Consider the following 20,000-nt stretch of genomic DNA (forward strand, 5'->3'; position numbering starts at 1 on the left):
CCAAGCACAGCATCCGATGTGAAATAGAGAGATTAGACAGTTTTTTTCACACGTTCCATTTTCAATCTACGTGATGGATTTTTTGGGGCAGAATTCTCCAATGCATGCTGAGTCCGATACTGGAATTTTGAAAATGTCTCTTTTAGTGCCACTTTTTTTTTTCGTTTTAATTACATATGTTAATATGGAAATAGGTAGATTAATTGGCTGAAACTTAAAATAAGTAGGTGATTGGGTTGAAGTTGTAACGTTGCTGAAAGGGTGGATTTTAGTGTTTAGTGTTTGGAGATGATGCATCCATTATGAGATAATGAATGATGTCAGCAGGCCCGTACATAAAGTATTTTTTATTGGGGGGGTCTTTTTTTTCCAAAACTGGACATTTTCTTCTATGAATGTCATTGTATAAATAGTTATATACAGGATGAAATACTTGAGAATATTTTAATTATATTATGGTGGCCTATATCGTATTCCTATTATCAGTCTTGTATTTCTTACTACTATAGAATGATTTTAATGTTTAATAACAAAATTTATATAAAAAAACTCTTCAAAAAAACAATAGATTGTTATTTATTACTTTGTAACTACAGATCAATGAAAAGGATACTCACAGAAAATATGGACTTCAGAAATTTGGGGGTGCTCTCTCTCTCTCTCTCTCTCTCTCTCTCTCTCTCTCTCTCTCCTCTCTCTCTCTCTCTTTATTTGACTTTCAGCTAAATATTTTCAGTAAATATTTTCACATCGAGAACAAGGCGGCTAAAATCTAAAATATGAAGTAATCTGTCTCTTTCTCTCTAACAGATTTCATAGCTGCACTAATATGTATGAGGCTTAGCTAATTATTTCAAGTAAATATTTTCAAATTGGGAGGAAAGGGCTTAAATTTTAATCTCTCTCTCTCTCTCTCTCTCTCTCTCTCTCTCTCTCTCTCTCTCTCTCTCTCTCTCTCTCGGGGGTACAGGCCTGGTTGTAATGGTGAAGCAAGAACGCACTCGGAAAGTGTCAGATGTAGGGTGAAGAGGAAGAAATTGAAAGTGCGGCTTGGATGGTATGGAAGAGGCATTAGAAAGGAAGGGCCTGAATGTGCAGGAAGTACAAGAGGCCATGCAAGATGAATGTGCGTGTAACCGTTAAGGGGTCTGATGTATTTCTGAAGAGCCTTCAGTGTAGGTGCACGAATGGGTTAGTGCTGTGACAGCTTCCTCCACTAAGGAGTCATCTACGGTTCTGCGTTTAAAGTATGAATGTTAACTTTAACCATTATGATTTTATTCTTCTTTCTCGTCAGAGGAACTACTAATTTTTTTATGTATGTGCGATAGTAATGGCGCCAATGAGTCCTTAATGTCTCAATTTCCTCATATTTTATGGATGAAATCTTCACAATCGTTGGCTATAGATGAGGAAAAAGTGAAAAAAAACCTCCTCCCGAGTGAGACTGAAACCCGCGTGCTATTGGTTAAGCTGCTGAATCGAGATCAGTTAATTTATATTAAAGCTGACTGATACTGCAAAGTAAGCCACCCAGGATCAGGAAGTATCAACTGTTTGGGACACATACGGACCATGTCCCAAGGCAGGGAAGTTGAACTCAACTCGACCAAGAATCCGAGCGTAATCCCCTGGCATTGTGTTCGGATGTTGGAGCTCTGAATTCATCACCTTGGCCGCGTTAATTTCTCACGGAACTGGTGACCTGTTGATTACCTGCACGATCACTGTCGTCTCCTTCGAACTGCGTTACTGTGTGTGTGTGTCGAGGCCTTTACCAAAGGAATTCGACACTTCAGGTCTGATGGAATAGTCTTGCCAGTCTGATAGAATTCAGCCCGATGTCGAAACCTGATCGAACAAAGCAAGATGCTTACGTCGATAAAATTAAGCCAGAATTCCGATCAAAACAGAAGTCTAATAAACCTGAGGCAATACCTGACTGAATGTAAGAGTTTGTTTTTATTTTTCATTTGATTTTATTATGTGGCGTGAAAACAAGGATGGTCATCAACGCTTAAAATAAACCATGAAAAAAATGCGCCGAAGTTTCTTCAGCGCAATCGAGTTTTCTGTACAGCGTATAATGCTGTATTAAACTCTCAGCCAAGGCCCTGTGGTGGCCTGTGTTGTTGGCGCCGGACGCACGATCGTGGCTAACTTTTACCTTAAATGAAATAAAATACTACTGAGGCTAGAGGGCTGAAGTTTGGTATGATTGATGATTGGAAGGAGGATGATCAACATACCAACTTGCAGCCCTCTAGCCTCAGTAGTTATTTAGATCTGAGGGTAGACAGAAAAAGTCCGGACGGACAGACAAATGGCTTCTCAGTACAGTAGTTTTCTCTATGAAGCGGGAATGACCCAGTTTACCCGAATTTACAACTGATGACTTCAACTTAACGTCTTTTAAGAGAAAAGTTAAGAAATAATTATATCATATCCTTCATGTAAATTTATCCCGAAGGTATTATTCACCCTGGTTGTGAAATTATAAAAAGGAAATTACGCCATTAACGAGAAAAGAGTCGTGTGTCCTATTCTTGCTGCGGGTATAATTAAGAGTATATAGATTTATCACCGAATGGGATAATTAGTTCTGGACCATAGCGCGCAAGCATTACGTAATAATTTCTTGGAAGAAACTCCCAAGCAGCACTGGCGTTGAGTAATTGTTTTATCCATTAACGTTTAGATCAAAAGGAAAACAACAGGAGGAATATTTCCTGGATATTTTTTATCTTCCAGTTACACACGATTTATCTTCATGTATACTCCAAAGCTTTAGTGTTAATGTCGTCACGTGATTTGGAAATTTGATTTATTATTAGGTAGAACGGTATGCAACTGTAATCGCCAGGTTTTCAGATTATACAGTTTATATATGTATATATACATATATATAATAATGTGAATATCTGACAGTTTCTATTGCATACCTTTCTAGCTAATAATAAATTAAATTTCCAAATAAAGTATGTATATATATATACATGTATATACTACATATATTATATTTTATATATATGTATATACACACATACATACGTATGTGAATATTTGTTTGCCATCCTGTTTTATTCCGCTTATTGCCGTACTCAGATCATCGAACAAAAACCTCCCGGAACTTCGTCTACCGTCAGTTATTTGCCCTGTCTACTTGAATTCCACGTCGGCTTCGGTAGGTAGGATTGCTGGGTGCCATACAGTCTGTGAGCGTCGTCTACGCGGCATTTTATCATCGCTACTGAAGAGCTCCTTCAGAAGTCCCTGATGACCCTACTCAAGAGTGAAGGGGAGAGAGGGAAGTCATCTTGACTAATGGGTATTGGGTGGCGCCCGTGAATTTTTCTTTTTTAGGAGGTCGTAAGAGGTTTCATAACGAGCGCTTAGATGCCTTAGGAAAATACTATGGCTGAGAGAGAGAGAGAGAGAGAGAGAGAGAGAGAGAGAGAGAGAGAGAGAGAGAGAGAGAGAGAGAGAGAGAGAGAATAATTTAATATGTGGTACCAGGTTGGAAGTCCTAAAGGGAAGTCTGAAGTCTGATAACTGGGATTAATTGGTGAGGAAAAGATTTGAAAACGTGTTGTGTGGTAACATTGACTCTTGGTTGCGGGCTGGGAGAGGAGATGGAATAAAGAGCTAAATTATATCTTCCCGCAAAAACCAAACGAAATATTATTTCTCGTTCCTGACACTTATTAGGGTCTTTGCTTTCTCTTCGTCAGCTGCCAAAGAGGTATCGTTTTTGTGTGTGTGTGTTTTTTTTTTTTTTCGGATTATATTACTCAGAATTGTTTCCAATTTCCATTCACTTGTATGAACTTGATTTTCATTAATTTTCTTAGATTTTATCCTTATTATAACATTTACAAAGTAACCTATGTAAAAGATAAAAATATATAATTATTCTCTCTCTCTCTCTCTCATAACATTTTAAAAATCTAATTTTGGTTTTATCACAAGTTACGTGTCCTTCATTCCTTCGTCGTTATTTATTCTACCAAATATAAAAGATTTATTTCAATCCCTTGTTCCGTAATTAAATTATCTCACTGGCCTTGTCTTCTCTTATATCCTCGGCACTCAACGTCCCCAGCCCAATTTCTTTCCAGTTTCTTTTCGGTACTCTGCTTGGAACCGATATTTTATATCAGTTTTATTTGCAAGTTTGTTTGTACTTATTTCTTGTGTAAATATTATATATATATATATATATATATATATATATATATATATATATTACAAATATACTATATATATATATATATATATATATATATATATATATATATATATATATATATACATACATACATACATATATATATATATGAATATATATATTACAGATATATACGTATTATACACACACACACACACACACACACACATATATATATATAGTATATATATATATATATATATATATATATATATATATATATATATAATATATATGTATGTATGTATGATAGTTACATTTATATTATAATATATTTATGTATATATATATGTGTGTATATAGTGTATATATATATATTATATATATATATATATATATATATATATATATATATATATAATTATTATGGAATTAGAAAAAGAAAATCGTGAACATAGTGTGAAGTAGTTGATGTTTGTTGGTGACTCCATATTGAATTCAAGCGTTAAAAAAGCAAAGCTTTGATGGTCAAAGCCACCCAGGAAAATGGAGCAAATGGTTTAAGTATTGATGACGGAATTATTGCAGCGCAGCCATATATAGGAGGAAATGTAAAGGATGATGGATAGTTTAGTGAAGAGGTGAATGTTGGGAATAAAGGATGAATTTCAGAATGGGGAAGAAAAGGGGATAGTAGGATCTCTAAGAAAGCGTGGAAGAGTAGAAAAGGGTTTTTTAAAAACAAGCTGGAATCGATGTGAAGTTGGGGCTGCATGCAAAGGAGATGAAAAAATTGCTATGTAGTTTATACAGTGCAAGAGAAAACTTAAATTGAATAACACTCAAAATTTCTGATATTGCAAACTTCACCGAAGCCAGTATTATAGTTATCCGAAAAATTTATTCAATCTTTTTTTTTTCCTCTCTTGGTTACAAGAAGGTCACGATTGGCTTAGTTATTGAAATATTCTCGAAAATAAAAATTTCTTTCAGAAACAGGTGAATGGCGATTTTGTGCAAGTGGACATCTGGGATCGTATCAATAAACAACTATTTAAAAAGAAAAAACATCAGTTTTGCCTTGAATCTGAACCGTATTTGAATGTGTCAAATTGATTCTGTACACGAATCTTCACTGTTTCACGGTAACAGACACAAAGACAGAAAAAAACCCAATAAATTATCAAAAACGTTGTCGTAGATAAGAAATCCCAGTACCGTGGCACATCTAGATAGGTACCATTCCATTATATATAATTAAGAGGAGAAAATGGACGCTGCATCGCGAGAGAACCTAGCCACGAACTTATTTATAGCACCCATATTTCATGATTCAGAGATAAAAGTGAAAAGAAGTTTTCCAAACTTGTAGGCGAGTTTGGCACCGGCAACTTAAATTTTTGTTTCCCACTATGTCACTTGTTACGGTGCGGGGGAGGGGGTTGTGGATGGCCGTGGGCCTCAAGCTATCGAAACTTCGTTTGTGTGTTTATTATTATTATTTTTTTTGTACCGTAGTTTGGAATCAACTTGAGATATTTTAGTCATAAATTTGGCATAATCGTTATTGGCTCTTGAAAGTGATGTTGACTCGATTGTATAACTTTTAGTGTCTTCGAAGTTTCATTTATTGTAAGTTCGCAGTTCTTTCAAAACCGAACACAGAGAGATAGAGATTTTTCTGATTGTCTTTGGTAAATAAGCTTTTTCCATTTAAACAAATTTTCTATTTACGTTAGGATTTCTCATTTGTGTAGATTTCTATAAAGCTGCTTTAGTAGAAGCACCCACCAGTCCTAGACAAATTGTGGAGGGCGTGGATGAATTTTATGATATAGAGAATAGTTTATGGCAGTGTTTCTGTTTTTTCTTTGGATGTGAGGTGTGTGGCTAGAATATGTAGCCCAGAGAGTGACTGATTTAGTGAAAAAATAATGGGCTAGGGACAAAGGTGTGTTGCCTCTAGCGGTTGCCTGTAGCGGTTTAACTTCGTCATGAATTGTTGGATTCGAGAAAACAGAGAAATGACAACAATATAAGTGCAAAGTTATAGATTAAGAAAATAGGTCATAATTGTTGTGTAGAATGGTAGGTGTTTGCAGTTGACTTTGGAGTTCAGAGCAAATTTTTGCGGTAGTAAAGGCTGCGAACATAAATGATATCAAGATGATTGAGGAGTGAATTTTGATAAGTATGGAAGCTGTTGATTCCTATAGGTATTAAGGACTAAAAATCTTAAGTCAAAGGATAGCTAAAGAGAAAAAAGAGAGATATATATATATATGATATATATATATATATAATATATATATATATATATATATATATATGTATATATATGTATATGTAGATATATTATATATATACGTATATATATATATGTAAATATCTAATAATTATTATGGAATTTAAAAAAAAAAGGAAGCCTCTCAAGTGCATCTGTGTATGAAGGGACTGTAGGTCTTAAATTAAATATTATATGTATATATATATATATATGTATAATATATATATATATATATACTATATATATAATGTATATATGCATGCCATCTGATCACTTACACCAGTGGTCATTATGATAGTACAGTTACATGCACAAACGCATACATATATTTATATTTACATTTATATATAATACACTCACATATACATTCTTGTATACAAATATACGTAGATAGAAAGGTAGATAGATAAATAGATATATTTTCCTACCGAGATATGTATCTGCAACCTAGCCTTTTGGCGTAATTTGGGACTTGATTTGGCTCCTCTCAAGGGCATTCATGCATTATCACAAAGCCCTTCAGGTAGCAATATCAATCGAACATATACTCCTGGCACCGTCCTGTTGGAACTTGGGTCGATGTCTGTTACAACATTCTCTCTCTCTCTCTCTCTCTCTCTCTCTCTCTCTCTCTCTCTCTCTCTCTCTCTCTCTCTCTCCATACGTTATTGTGATTCATTTTCCCACACGCTTGCGTTTGTCAGTCTCTTGGTCTTGCTAATCATGGTATATAGAAGGAGAATCGTCCCCCGATACCGTTTTAGCTAAGAAACATAAGAAAGAAGTTTCGACGACTTCTATGTCTGGAAATTACAAGGACTTGACAGTCAGTATAAGGGACTTCAGAGTTCGTCAACTCCTTAAGCATTCTTCTCACCTCAGTGGTCGCGGGTTCGATTCTCGGCCATTCCATTGAGGAGTGAGAGATGTGTATTTCTGGTGATAGAAGTTCACTCTCGACGTGGTTCGGAAGTCACGTAAAGCCGTTGGTCCCGTTGCTGAATAACCACTGGTTCCATCCAACGTAAAAACACCATACAAACAAACAAAACAAACAAACAAACTTAAGCACCAGTATGAAATATGTAACTCTACTCTCTTCAGGGCCTTTTTGAAGTTGTTTGCAGGTTAGGTGATAGTGTTTAGTGATTAGACTCTACTGATCTTCCTTGTAAGATGGGCGAGATGATTAATTATCTGTAACTTTAATTCTTACTTGGTTTATGAAGGGCACATATGTTCATTTCAGAAAAAAAATTGTCAGAGAACTAACGGGAATTATTGACGGGTCTCTGAGACTGTGGTTATTCTAAAGTAACTCCAGAATACTACCATTGAATCCTACATTTCTCAGATAAGAAAGGGATTGGTGGTAGCAACAAGGAGACCTCCTTCATTACCGGCCTTTCATGGGATTTTGAAGTAAAATGTGAAATTTCACCTAGACATCACGTCATGAAGTTTCTGTGAAAATTTATCACTTGTAATATTACCTGTGATATTGTGCATGTAAAATGACCGGGTATCAGACACCTTCGTAAATAATTGCGTTATTAATGAATGAAGATGCATGAGAAGGTTTTTTTATAAAAAAATATCCATAATTTTGATCCCTTGTCAACTTTTAGTACCTGAGTGGCGTTCTTTAGTCATCGGGAGAGGAAAAGGCTCATTGGTTGTCTAGGCATGAAAAGTGAAATGATATATTTCGATCCATCATCGTGATCAGATCTTTATTGTATTTGTTTTTTAAATCTTTTTATACAAGCCAGTTTAATTCTCTTTCGTTGGGAATCAACGCTGGTCGTGAAAGGTGAATAATCATTCGAAAAAGATTTGTTCTTTGTTGATGCAACGATTCAGATGAAGAACAGGTTGATGCGCAGTCAGTGTTTAATGTTGATCATTATTTCCAGCACCTAAATCAATAAGCAGTCTCCCGTTAACAGAAAATTCTCATCTTGTGAAACTTTAGTATGCTAATCTCCACAAAAAAAGTGAGACTCCTAAATCCCCTGAATATTTTTAAGATATTTCGTTTTCCTGGGATTGGGCCACGTAAACTCTGTTAGCCGTGGCATTTATATTACGTCCTTTCTCCGGTATATGTCACACAAAACTCTGTGGTTTATCGCACAAAATGTTTAAGTGAATTCTTGGAAATTCTTGGGTTTTCGCAGGAAATGAAACTTATTTTGACCTTTCTTCACTAACGGTGATTTAACTGTATTTTTTATACACCGAACACGCACACACACACACACACGCACACACACACACACACACACACATATATATATATATATATATATGTGTGTGTGTGTGTGTGTGTATATATATATATATATATATATATATATATATATATATATATATATATATATATAATATAAAGATTTATATAAAAATAGAATTATCACCCTTTAAGGGGAAGCCGCAACAACAGACACTCGTTTTCTGAAAGTCATTATAGTTTTTTTTATACCATTATCACAAAATTATGTACCTGTCAGTTATTCTACTACGGTGGATAGCAACTGGAGTGAAGAGAGGCGTCTCTACCATAGTTGACTGACTATCAGGTACATAATTCTGCGGAAAAGTAAATGAGCTATAATTAATTTTCAGAAAACAATTTAAAGTTTGTTGGTGAGGCCATTCCTTAAACGGCGATAATACCACTTGCAGATATGTATAGAAGTGGTAAACAGAACAGTGTAGATGAAAGGAAAGCTCGGCATTTTCTGATGGTTCGGTGATGTGGAGAGAATAGGGGATGACGAGTTGTTGAGGAGGAAGAAGGACAAAAGGAAGCTAAAAGTGCTGGGTGGATGATGCAGAAGAGACATTGGGGAGGATGAGCGTTGATAATCCACAGTCGCTGAGTGCGAACAAGATGAAAGTAGATGGAACAGTGCATATTCAGGGTTCGACGTGCTGCGGATGAGTCTCCTGCGTATGGATGTAAGTCATCTAACGCAGAGGTTCATGATTCAGTTGTTTTAACGTGAATGTAGCAGTGCCGGTTGTCTATTGTTTCCTCTGGATCCTCAAGCTATTAGGTGAAATGGCTAAATGTTGAAAAGATACAGTAAAGGCTCAGAATTTATTGTTCCCTAGAATTTATTGTTCCCCATTACCATCGCGATGTCTAACACATTGATTTGAATAAAAATGTGCTTTTAATTTTCCAGGAAAGTCTTTCTCACTGAGAGTCCATCAAAAACCATGAATGAAAATTCCGTTTTTTTAAATCACTGCTACGAAGTAATAGATCATTCTTTTTCACAGATCTCATTAACGATACTAATAAGTTTAATAAAAGGACACAGTCTTGAAATCAAATGAAAGAAATGCGGTGATTATTATTTTTTGATTTGGACAGTGTTTTTTTGTTTTGAAGGTCAAGAGAATGGAAGCTAAATACCCTTTTGGAGCCCTGGCTAGAATCTGAAGTACAGGGCAAAATGAGCAGCTTCTGAAGATGGCTAGAATGAGCACTGATGATCACCTGCACAAATTCATTTAGGTGTAATTAACAGTTGGATGAAATGCCTCAACAAGAAATGAGAATTGTAGGTGAAAACTTTAAACATGGAAGTTTTTTCATTAACGTAACTTCTCTCGGACGTTTTCTGAGAGGACTCTTCGCTTTCACTATGGTTGAACGCTTTTCCTTTGTAATCTTAAGCCTCTTATAGAATAGTTGTCCATTCTTTTGTCGAAAAGGGAAGAGATATCAGATGTAACGTTCTGAAAGTCCGGTGTCTGAGTAGGTGACACTCGTGTTTGTAAAGTCAATTTCATTTGACGAACATTCATTCTTAATACTCTTTCCCGAAGTCACAGAAGCAAAATTTCATAGCGAAGGACCCACTCGAATCGAAGTCATTTCGCAAAATAAATAAACTCGGAGGATGGAGCTTGTGAAAACGGTGAGATAACGTTATTCCCGTTGTGATATGCCGAGCTTTGAGACATATCAAAAGTATCTCACAAAAATATTCTTGTTCCGAGTTTCAATGAAATTCACATTTTTTCCTCTTCTATGTTCGCGCTCCTGATTGAGTTTAAGGTTAATCATCCATAACGAATCTTGAATGGAAAGCTGAATTTAATTGATCTTTTATAATTGGTGACTGGATGTGATTTAGATTTCAAAAGGACATGTTTAAGCCTTTGTTATTATGTTGTAGATGAGACATTCAAGCTTAGTATGAGTGTCGTCATGTATTTGCTCAGGTAGATAACAGTGCTCTTTTTTTATTTAATTCTACATTGTAGATTGTATGTGTTTGATTAATTCATAGCCCTCTTATGACACGTTTACTGCTGTTAAATTTACAATTTGCGAACTCATTTACAGCGCTATCGAGGTTCTATATTTATTTATTTTAAGTTTAGTAAGTTTCCACTTTCAAGATATAAAGTTTATAAAACGAGTCTGGTCTGCCAAAAGTATTTTGACAGTTTAACTAAGAAAATAAACCGGATTTTTATTGTCAAGGAACATTCAGCTAAAAATGTAAGAAAAATAGAAATCGGAAATCATCCAACGGAACGAAAGTATATGTACGTCCATTAGCTATCCAGTAATTATCAGTTTTACTTATAGTATATATAAATGAATATAAATAAATAAATATATATATATATATATATATATATATATATATATATATATATATATATATATATATATATATATATATATATATATATAGTGCAACTATAAAAAGTAAAAAGCGGTCCATTTCCGAAAAAAAAAAAATAATCGAAACGGCTCTTTCAATTTGGAGATTTAATCACGTATTTCTCCTGTCCGCTGACTACCTAAAGGAACGTACTTCTTATCTCCTCGAGGAATTCGTCTTTTTCATCACGCAGTTTTCCATTGGGAATTATTGGAGGAATTCCTCATTTCAACATATAATGAAAATCAGGTGTTTTCTTCATTCCGTTTTCATCTCCGTCGCGTATCGCAATCTTCATTTTTTTTTACCTAATTTATCATATGGAGGCACTGCGCATGCGGGGTTTCAAGGCAGTTTTTTTTTTACCCTTATGTTGAATACTAAAGGTCGTACAGTTTTCTCTCTTTTGTTGAAATTTTTGAATATTGAAGTTTTTGAAAAATGAAACGTTGATGCCCTGTACATAGTATGTGCTAATGAACCGGAGCCACATTTGTTTGTGATATAATGCACCCTGGTCGTGATATTGAACCGCAGGTCTTCTCATTGTTACGTTTTGTATGAGCTCATCTTTTTTGAAAACGAAGCTTCTTATAAGATTATTGATTAATAAGTAGAAGTGGTAAGTTATTTCGCTTTGGATTTGCTGATATGGGAAGTACTAAGTATGCCTTATGAACTAGCACACATTATATCGTGTAAATCTAGTATTGTATTGTTTCATTATGTTTTCAGCTGTGAGGTTAAACCACATGACCGAACCATCTGGAAATACCTGGATACATCTTTTCACCTTTGCTTATCTTTTTGCAAATTTGGTAGATCCACATAGCTCAACTTATGCCACACATATTTCACAAATAATTCGTATCATGAACTTCAGCATTTTTATTTCATGTATATTGAGCAAATACACTTCACTTCCACAATGGGTAGTTGGCTCAACAATCCTTTCGTACAATACAGCCTTGACTTACATACACACACACCAATTTTCTTCCAAATATTCTACTGAAATCCTGCTATTCCTTTTGCATCTTCTGTTTTATAAGTCGTCTCTTCTCTTATCGCATACCATCATACGTTATATTTACCCCTTAACCCCCAAATCAAATTAATTGTTTCAGTTATTCTTCAGTCGGTATCAACATTCATTGCTTCATCTTGGTTTCTGTTTGCCCCAATGCTTTGTTCTGCTGATATTTACTCTCTTTTTTCCGCTTTCAACCGCTTTCTCGTGATATTGAGCATATCTGAGGGTACACGGCAAGAGAGCTTTAATCGTCTTTTGATGTAAACTATAAAGGAAAATGAGCAACGACATGAACTTGAATTAATAAAGGGAATATATAGTGTTGACAAATTAAACCAGCGAAGAAAGCGAAATGACCTGAATGTAACTTAACAATGGAAATATATCCAGACTGTTTTCATTTAAGACAGAAAAGTTACTCGAATTGAAGCCAATACAGACAACGGATGATAGAGCGAATTTTGAGAACTGCAAAAAGTGCTTACTGTCAATACAGTTGAAGTACAAAAAGCAGGGGGGAGGAATGAGGAGTTCGTTGCTTTGCTGTCCAGTTTCTTTTCTCCCTTCCGCCGAAAGCAATTACGTAGGCTAATTACGAAATTGGCTGTCACAAGTATCACAGAAGTTTTGACAGCTGACGCTTTTGTCTTCGCCGTTACAAGCAATCTGTTTCTGTCGGATGATTTACAGAACATGGAGAACGTATCGTCAGGGTGTGATAAAAATAGCTCTAACCTGGGATCATTGCTGAGCGGAATTTGTGTTCATTTTTGGTGTTCTGAAATCTTTTTCGTGACTCTTCCTCATAATTTGAACTAGAGGTATTGAAACATTTTTCTTTGTAAATATTTGGATCCTGGTTTCCCGTTGAGTACATGTTACACGTTGCAAATTGTTATGGATCGTTCCCAAATATTATTTTTGATGATAGATAAAGTACAGTTCGTTTTTATACTTCTGCTACAAGTTTGCAAACTCTATGTTAGCGTGAAATATAAGCCGTTCAGTGAAAAGCGTGGTGTGTTGTTTTCGTTTTCCGTTCCTAATTTTTCTTTTATTTTTCTGTACCTGTTATCAGCTGAGCAACGTCCTTTATTTGTACCATTAAAGCTATGTAGTTTCAGAAAGAGAGTATTCCCATAGTATTCAATATTTATATATATATATATATATATATATATATATTATATATATATATATATATATGTGTGTGTGTGTGTGTGTGTGTGTGTGTGTGTGTGTGTGTGTGTGAGTCTATTATTTAATGGCTGTAATGGTCACTGAAGACCTGAGAAAGAATTCTGACGTCTAATACTAAAATAAGGGTACTTCGCAAAATATGAATAATGACGAAATACGTCACGTGCACTCACAGAACTTAATGATTAAAGAACTTTGAACAAAGCGCCAGCACTACACTTTGATATAATGGTTTACTGTTTCAAGAAGTTCTCCGCTCCCAAATGTTATAGCTAATAATAATTGAAATAGCCCATCTGGGAACAAAAACCCACCGTTATGATAAAATTTTATAATTTTACTCCAGGAAATTAAGCTTTATTAAATATAGTAATTGTGTTGAATGGCGGAGGTGACGGTCTTGTTTTACTTGCAGATTCGTACCTGCCGTAAGTCTGAATGGAATGATTAATGTTTTGAAGGTTTTATGTTTTCGTCGATAATCTTTTATTCGGCGGTTAGAGGATGAATATGGTGGAGACTTATTTTTCCGACATAAAGCGCTCTTTACATATTACACATATTTACATATTACACATATTTACACACACACACACACACACATATATATATATATATATATATATATATATATATATATATATATATATATATATATATATATATACATAACATTTAAAACCATACTTATCATTTGAAAACCGAATAAAAGTTAGCAGCGTTAACACAAAGCCTTCGAAACATCAATCGATTTATTTATATAATATAATACATACACACATATATGCATATGTGTTTATGTGTAATGAGGTCACGTATGTATTAGTGCCAGAAATATCTTAATCAGCAAACCATCCTGTGAGTACTTGCATAGCGTTACTTGCGTTGTGTGTATCAACCAACATGTCATTATGAGTACGTATCATTTCAGTGCCGTAGAAGTAGATTCAAATTCAGCTCTACAACTGTGGAGTAGCAATCCAGTAGAAGAGGGGATGGCAAAAGAAAGTTTTTGTTTTTCTCTTCTCTAAACGAAACAAGTTTTCTCTCGCAGCGGAAACCAGAATACATGAAACAAAGGAGACAGAAGGGGATCGGAATGACGGAAGCTGGGCACAGGAAATAATCGAGTTAAGTCTTTTGCTTTGATGGTTGTTGAAACAGTGAGAGAATAGTTTTGAAACAGGGAGAGAATTATTTCGGCAAAAATAAATTTTGTAGATAATTTTCCTTACCTTCCTTCTCTTGGCTATGTACATGGCTCGTATGATGAGCATGATGAGAATGGTGAGGAGAATACAAGGCAGTATTTTGATGATGACACTGTACAGCCAGAAGTGGATGGTCTGGAGAGGCCCGTTCTTGGCTCTCTCGCTGAAGTCCACGAGGTACAGCGACTCGTTTCTGCGCCTGGGTGGGGAGTGAGACAAAGAGTAATGAGATTAGTGATCGTCAGGACTAGCAACGATTGAGTTAGTTTGGTGGCTTTGTTAATGAGTGACCCTGACTGGAATTTTTGCCAGTTATTTTTTTCCAACTGATGAGCTCATTTTCCACACAAATTGCATTTAAACTGATTCGTTATTGATAGTGTATAAGGTCATACGTGCATTATGAGTGCTGTATTTTCAAGAATTTTTATTTTCAGCAGATAGAATAACTCCTTAGATGTTGACTGTAATTTACTCCTCACGGACATATAGGCCTGAAACAACTAACATCCGTGAAATGGTAGCCTTTTGCCGTTTAAGTACCGTCTAATTTTGAAGATCGAGAATTATTGTAAATACAGAACACTCGGTTTTATAATTTTGCTAAAATGTGACGTATTTTGACAGGTGTACATACAGACCTTGGTAAAATGCTCGCCCATAGGATAGCAACGCAAGCACATAATAGTATTTATTTAAATATGCATATGCGCCACCATGAATATATGAACATCGAATATGGTCAACTATGATTAATTTGTTAAGATGTTAGTTAGACTATGATTCTGACTGTCAGAAAATGTCTTTGAACCCTCTTACTTTTCCTACTTTTCCCTCTCAGAACAAGATGTCCATACGCTTCAGAGAACCACAGTCCCTTATTTTTCTTTCAAATGCAAATTTCATTTTTTTGAATGCTGTATCAGGGTTCCGTGGCCCCAGCCACTTAGAAGAAATAGGAAAAAGAATATTACTCTAGGGAGAAAAAGTGGATTGGTATTTCAGTTTGTTCCCTGGGCGATGATAAAAATTGGAGAGAAACAGACACTGCAGAGGAACGCTCGCATAAACATTTATTATAGTATATATATATATATATATATATATATATATATATATATATATATATTATATATATATATGTATATATATATATATATATATATATATATATTATAATATATTCTTATATATATATATATATATATATATATATATATATATATATAAACAGTTTGTGTGTGTGTGGGTAGAATTTGTATTAAAAATTTTTATATTTTTCGAATTTGCTTATTGTTTTTGTTCGTGTAAATATGAAGCATTGCTTCAGAAACATTAGCAGTAAGGTGGCTACTTAAAGGGACGGACAGAATGCCAATAAAGTTTGAAGGGGAAAGTCTGACGTGATTGAGAACAAGGCATATACTGCAGGTACATCAATACTTGCATATATTTCTAGGTATTCCTAGAAAAGAAGGCGGATAATACCTAGAATATTTCAGAATTCCAGATCAGCTGATTTAAACTGGAATATCTGAATAAATTTGCTGGCTTCGCTGCAAGGAGCGGCCAAACGCTCTCACGGGCCTAAGCTAGAATTATCATAAGTGCACGATCTTTACATTTAGGTGATCTGACCCCTAAGGTTTATTTTCCGGAGGAGGTATTCGAGAGTTTTTAAGGAAAAACAGATACCTAGCGATTAAATAGTAAAGCCTTAAGGAAAGGGTTTAAAACACGGGAAATGTTATCCCGCGTGACCCATGAGAATGATGATTCGAATGTAATTATGCGAATAATTCCTCCAGTATATTGATTCATTCATCTTTTGTACAAAGGAAGAGGCGTAATTCCAAGTTTGCACTGATTTTCGAAGTCAGTCTCGAAGCACTGGATCGCCACCGACAGTATTTTGGTCTATTTGTCTCTGTCCCATCATGGTTCTCTGCCCCCCCCCCCCCCCTCCCCATAGTGGTAAGAAGCTTTATTCAAGCAATTTTGTATCATAGGGTCTAAACAGAGGGATTTTACTACTTTTGAATTAAGAAATTGGATCTGCCCCACTTTGTTGTGTACTGCTATGCCTGCAGTTCTTTTCCTCCCATACTTGTAAACCAATGGCCCCCTTCTTTGTCAGACGGGCAACTGTCTCTCTTCTATCCTTCTCCAGCAGACACTAAGGCTGTCATTCCTAGGGAGGAATCAGAATACCGTGCCCACGCTACGATGTCGGCTTTCGCTTCTAACGAAGGAAGCAAATCCATGTCATCCCCGTGTGGATATCTTGTTTCTAGAGATTCATATTCCGCGTTGATTCGCAAAGGGAAAGCGAATCATAGATATTCGTCCTTGTCTAGTCGACAATCTGTTTGATGCACAGGCGACAAAGAAGTTAGCAACCAGAACACGGGATAGTTTGGTATTTAACCACGCCATTGAAGTTTGCTTACCAGATCCTTGGAATCGTTCAAAAGATTACAGTTACATACATGTAGTGATATTGGATAAGGTTCTCTCTGTATTTAGATATCAATTGAAATATCTGACGATAAGTGGGCGAAATTTGTAAGTTCTCGCTGGCTGTCTGTGAATTATTGAAGAACTGTATCGAATATCATTAGAAATGTGTCTGGCGATCGTCACCGTTGCTTATTATTTTCTTTGTACATATTTTTGCTTCCATTATCATTCTTCTAATGTGGTTTATATTTAATATTCGTCAACAATTTATCGCCTGAAGTCTTGTATTCGCAACTTGTACAGATGTAATAATAATAATAATAATAATAATAATAATAATAATAATAATAATAATAATAATAATAATAATAATAATAATAATATCCTGTAATATTATTCTTTATTACAGCTCAGGGCCATATATATGGCAAAGTAGACGCAATACAATACGCACAGTCGAGATACTCGAGGTAAGATAATAAATGAAAATAATAATCGGTAATATCTAGACAGTTGGTGAAATAGTAGTAATTATAGTATTTTCTGTAAATCGATTTAATTGATTAGTAACAGATAGCATCTCGAGCTCAATGAAATTTCATAGGAATTCGAGGTAAGAACCGGAGGGAAGCAGTTTTGTTGCACAAAGTAAAACCATTACACTGTAAGTTTATGGTACATAATACGTTCAGGAAGCTGGTACAACTTCCCGGTTGCCAGCTGAGTTCCGATGATATTGATTTATTTACGGATTCATTGCGTGGTAAAAAAAAAAAAAAAAAATATGGCCGAAGCCCCGAGCCATTAATGGAACTATGCGTGCATTTACATCTAAATATGCGTCTATGCTTTGGATTCTATTTACATATATTTCCTCCTTCGAACCCTTCTGCCGTAAACGTTATTTACAGATACATGATTCTTTGATATTTTATATATATATATATATATAATATATATATATATATATATATAATATATATATATATATATATATATATATATATATATATATATATATATATATATATATTATACATATATATATATACATATATATATATATATATATATATATTTATATATATATATATTATTATATATATATATAGATATATATATATATATATATATATATGTGTGTGTGTGTGTGTGTGTGTGTGTGTGTGTGTAATGAGGTTATGAACCTCATTATTCATTTGGTAAACGTGTAACTCGAGCATCAGGCAAACAACAAACAAATCAGCGGCTCACGACCTTCGCTTTCTCTCTCTCTCTCTCTCTCTCTCTCTCTCTCTACTCTCTCTCTCTCTTCTCTCTCTCTCTCCACTCTAACAGGTAATTAAAATGAGAGAGTTGCATTATAAGAAAATACATTTATTAAGTAACAAAAGATAATGATCCAAGTCTTACTGACTAACTTAAAAACCTCAACAGTAAAATGTCTAAACTGTATTTAGTCACACCAAAAGTCTATTATCCATCAGGACTCCCTCGGTCCCCCCTCATGGTTCCGCTAGAACCGTCTTTTTCAAAGACATAGAAACCACTCCGTAAGTACACACAGAAGTTTAACAATCAGAGATTAAAGATTGAATATTCCCACAAAAATGTCAAATAGATAACAAGCCACTCTTTGGCTAAAACAGTTCAAAACTCACCCAAGCAGCCGGACTATTTCACACACTTATCAAAAAACCACTTCGGAGAGCACCACGACATCTTGTCTTTCTTCCAAAGACGCCTCTATCAAAATCCCCCATAGACTTGTGTTTCGTACATTATTAACAGAAGAGGGGCACACGCACATACGAATGCACACTTCGTTAGCGCCTCATAATTACTGGCTGCAACTAGTTTCCCAAAGGCACTTTGAGAAGAGTTCATGAACTGAGTACATTGACTTGTCTTTCTATGCAGTTTTATCTCACGCCACCGACAGAAACCATTGGTCAGCTTTTCTCGGGTCGTTGCTTCTCCACATTCCAACAGGTCGCAGCGAACATATTGGCAATATATCTATTAATCATAACCCTAGGCCTTACACTGCTCGGCCCCCTCGAAATGCTAGCTCCCGCCTAGCAAAATTGTCAAACAGAATAGCTTATGTAATATAAAACACATGGCCGGCTTAAAATAAAATATAAGTAATAACTGCACATCTCTGGCATTATAAAATAAAGTCTGTTACGCTTTTATCTCCAAATAACACTAGAATTTTCTCTCATATGGGATTCTTGAATATCCCTCTTTGCTTGTCTGCGAACTGTAGCAGACTGTAGGAAGACGGAATGCCTCCCTCATTGTAGAAGACTTCTAACGGCTTCTGCAGATCCCCAAAAGACACGCTGTAGAACTCTCGTGATCACCCACGGACAAACGACAGCAACCTCTCTGCACGGCTGGTGGACGTCTTGCTAGCGTTGGGAAACGACTTTTTGGTGTGTTAGTATGTCAGTCAAGTCACTGGTCAATCTAAGAAAATTAACCCAGACATACTACTTCTATCAAACAATGATCTCAAAAAGGTCAGAAATACTAACTGAACGTCTCCCAATTAACTCCCTTTAATATGACTACTAAATCATAAGTCATTATCATAACTCTCAAAGGAAAAAAAACATCAAGTTCTCCAACTCAATTCTCCAAACTCACACATCAGCACACACACAACTCAGAAATCACAGCAACTCCACGGACTTCTGTACTCACATTCCAAACTCGAATGTTCTCACAAGCAAAAAAAAAAGAAAAAATCGTAATGAGCCCAAGAAAAAAAAATAACGTAACACGCCCAGACCCAAAAATGTTCTCTCAAGCTCTGATATCTAAACAACCCACAAAATCAGTAAAAATCTCCAATGTTTAACAGCAAAACCCCTTTACTGCTCATACAATTAAGTACAATAAGACTTAATGTCAAACTCCCATTTACGTAAGTAACAAC

The 20,000-nt window shown here is 35.2% G+C and overlaps 1 protein-coding gene across 1 annotated transcript in view; it reads right to left on the reverse strand.

Annotated features, from left to right (window-relative positions):
- Positions 1 to 20,000, reverse strand: part of LOC135217504 (G-protein coupled receptor dmsr-1-like) — a 92,245-nt gene that overhangs the window by 5,687 nt on the left and 66,558 nt on the right. Inside the window, exon 5 of the mRNA XM_064253459.1 lies at positions 14,618 to 14,792. Within this exon, the coding sequence (XP_064109529.1) occupies positions 14,618 to 14,792 (175 nt within the window). The remainder of the gene's footprint in view (positions 1 to 14,617; positions 14,793 to 20,000) is intronic.

Source organism: Macrobrachium nipponense, chromosome 7 (genome assembly GCF_015104395.2).
Source record: "Macrobrachium nipponense isolate FS-2020 chromosome 7, ASM1510439v2, whole genome shotgun sequence".
In the NCBI taxonomy this organism is placed as follows: domain Eukaryota; kingdom Metazoa; phylum Arthropoda; class Malacostraca; order Decapoda; family Palaemonidae; genus Macrobrachium; species Macrobrachium nipponense.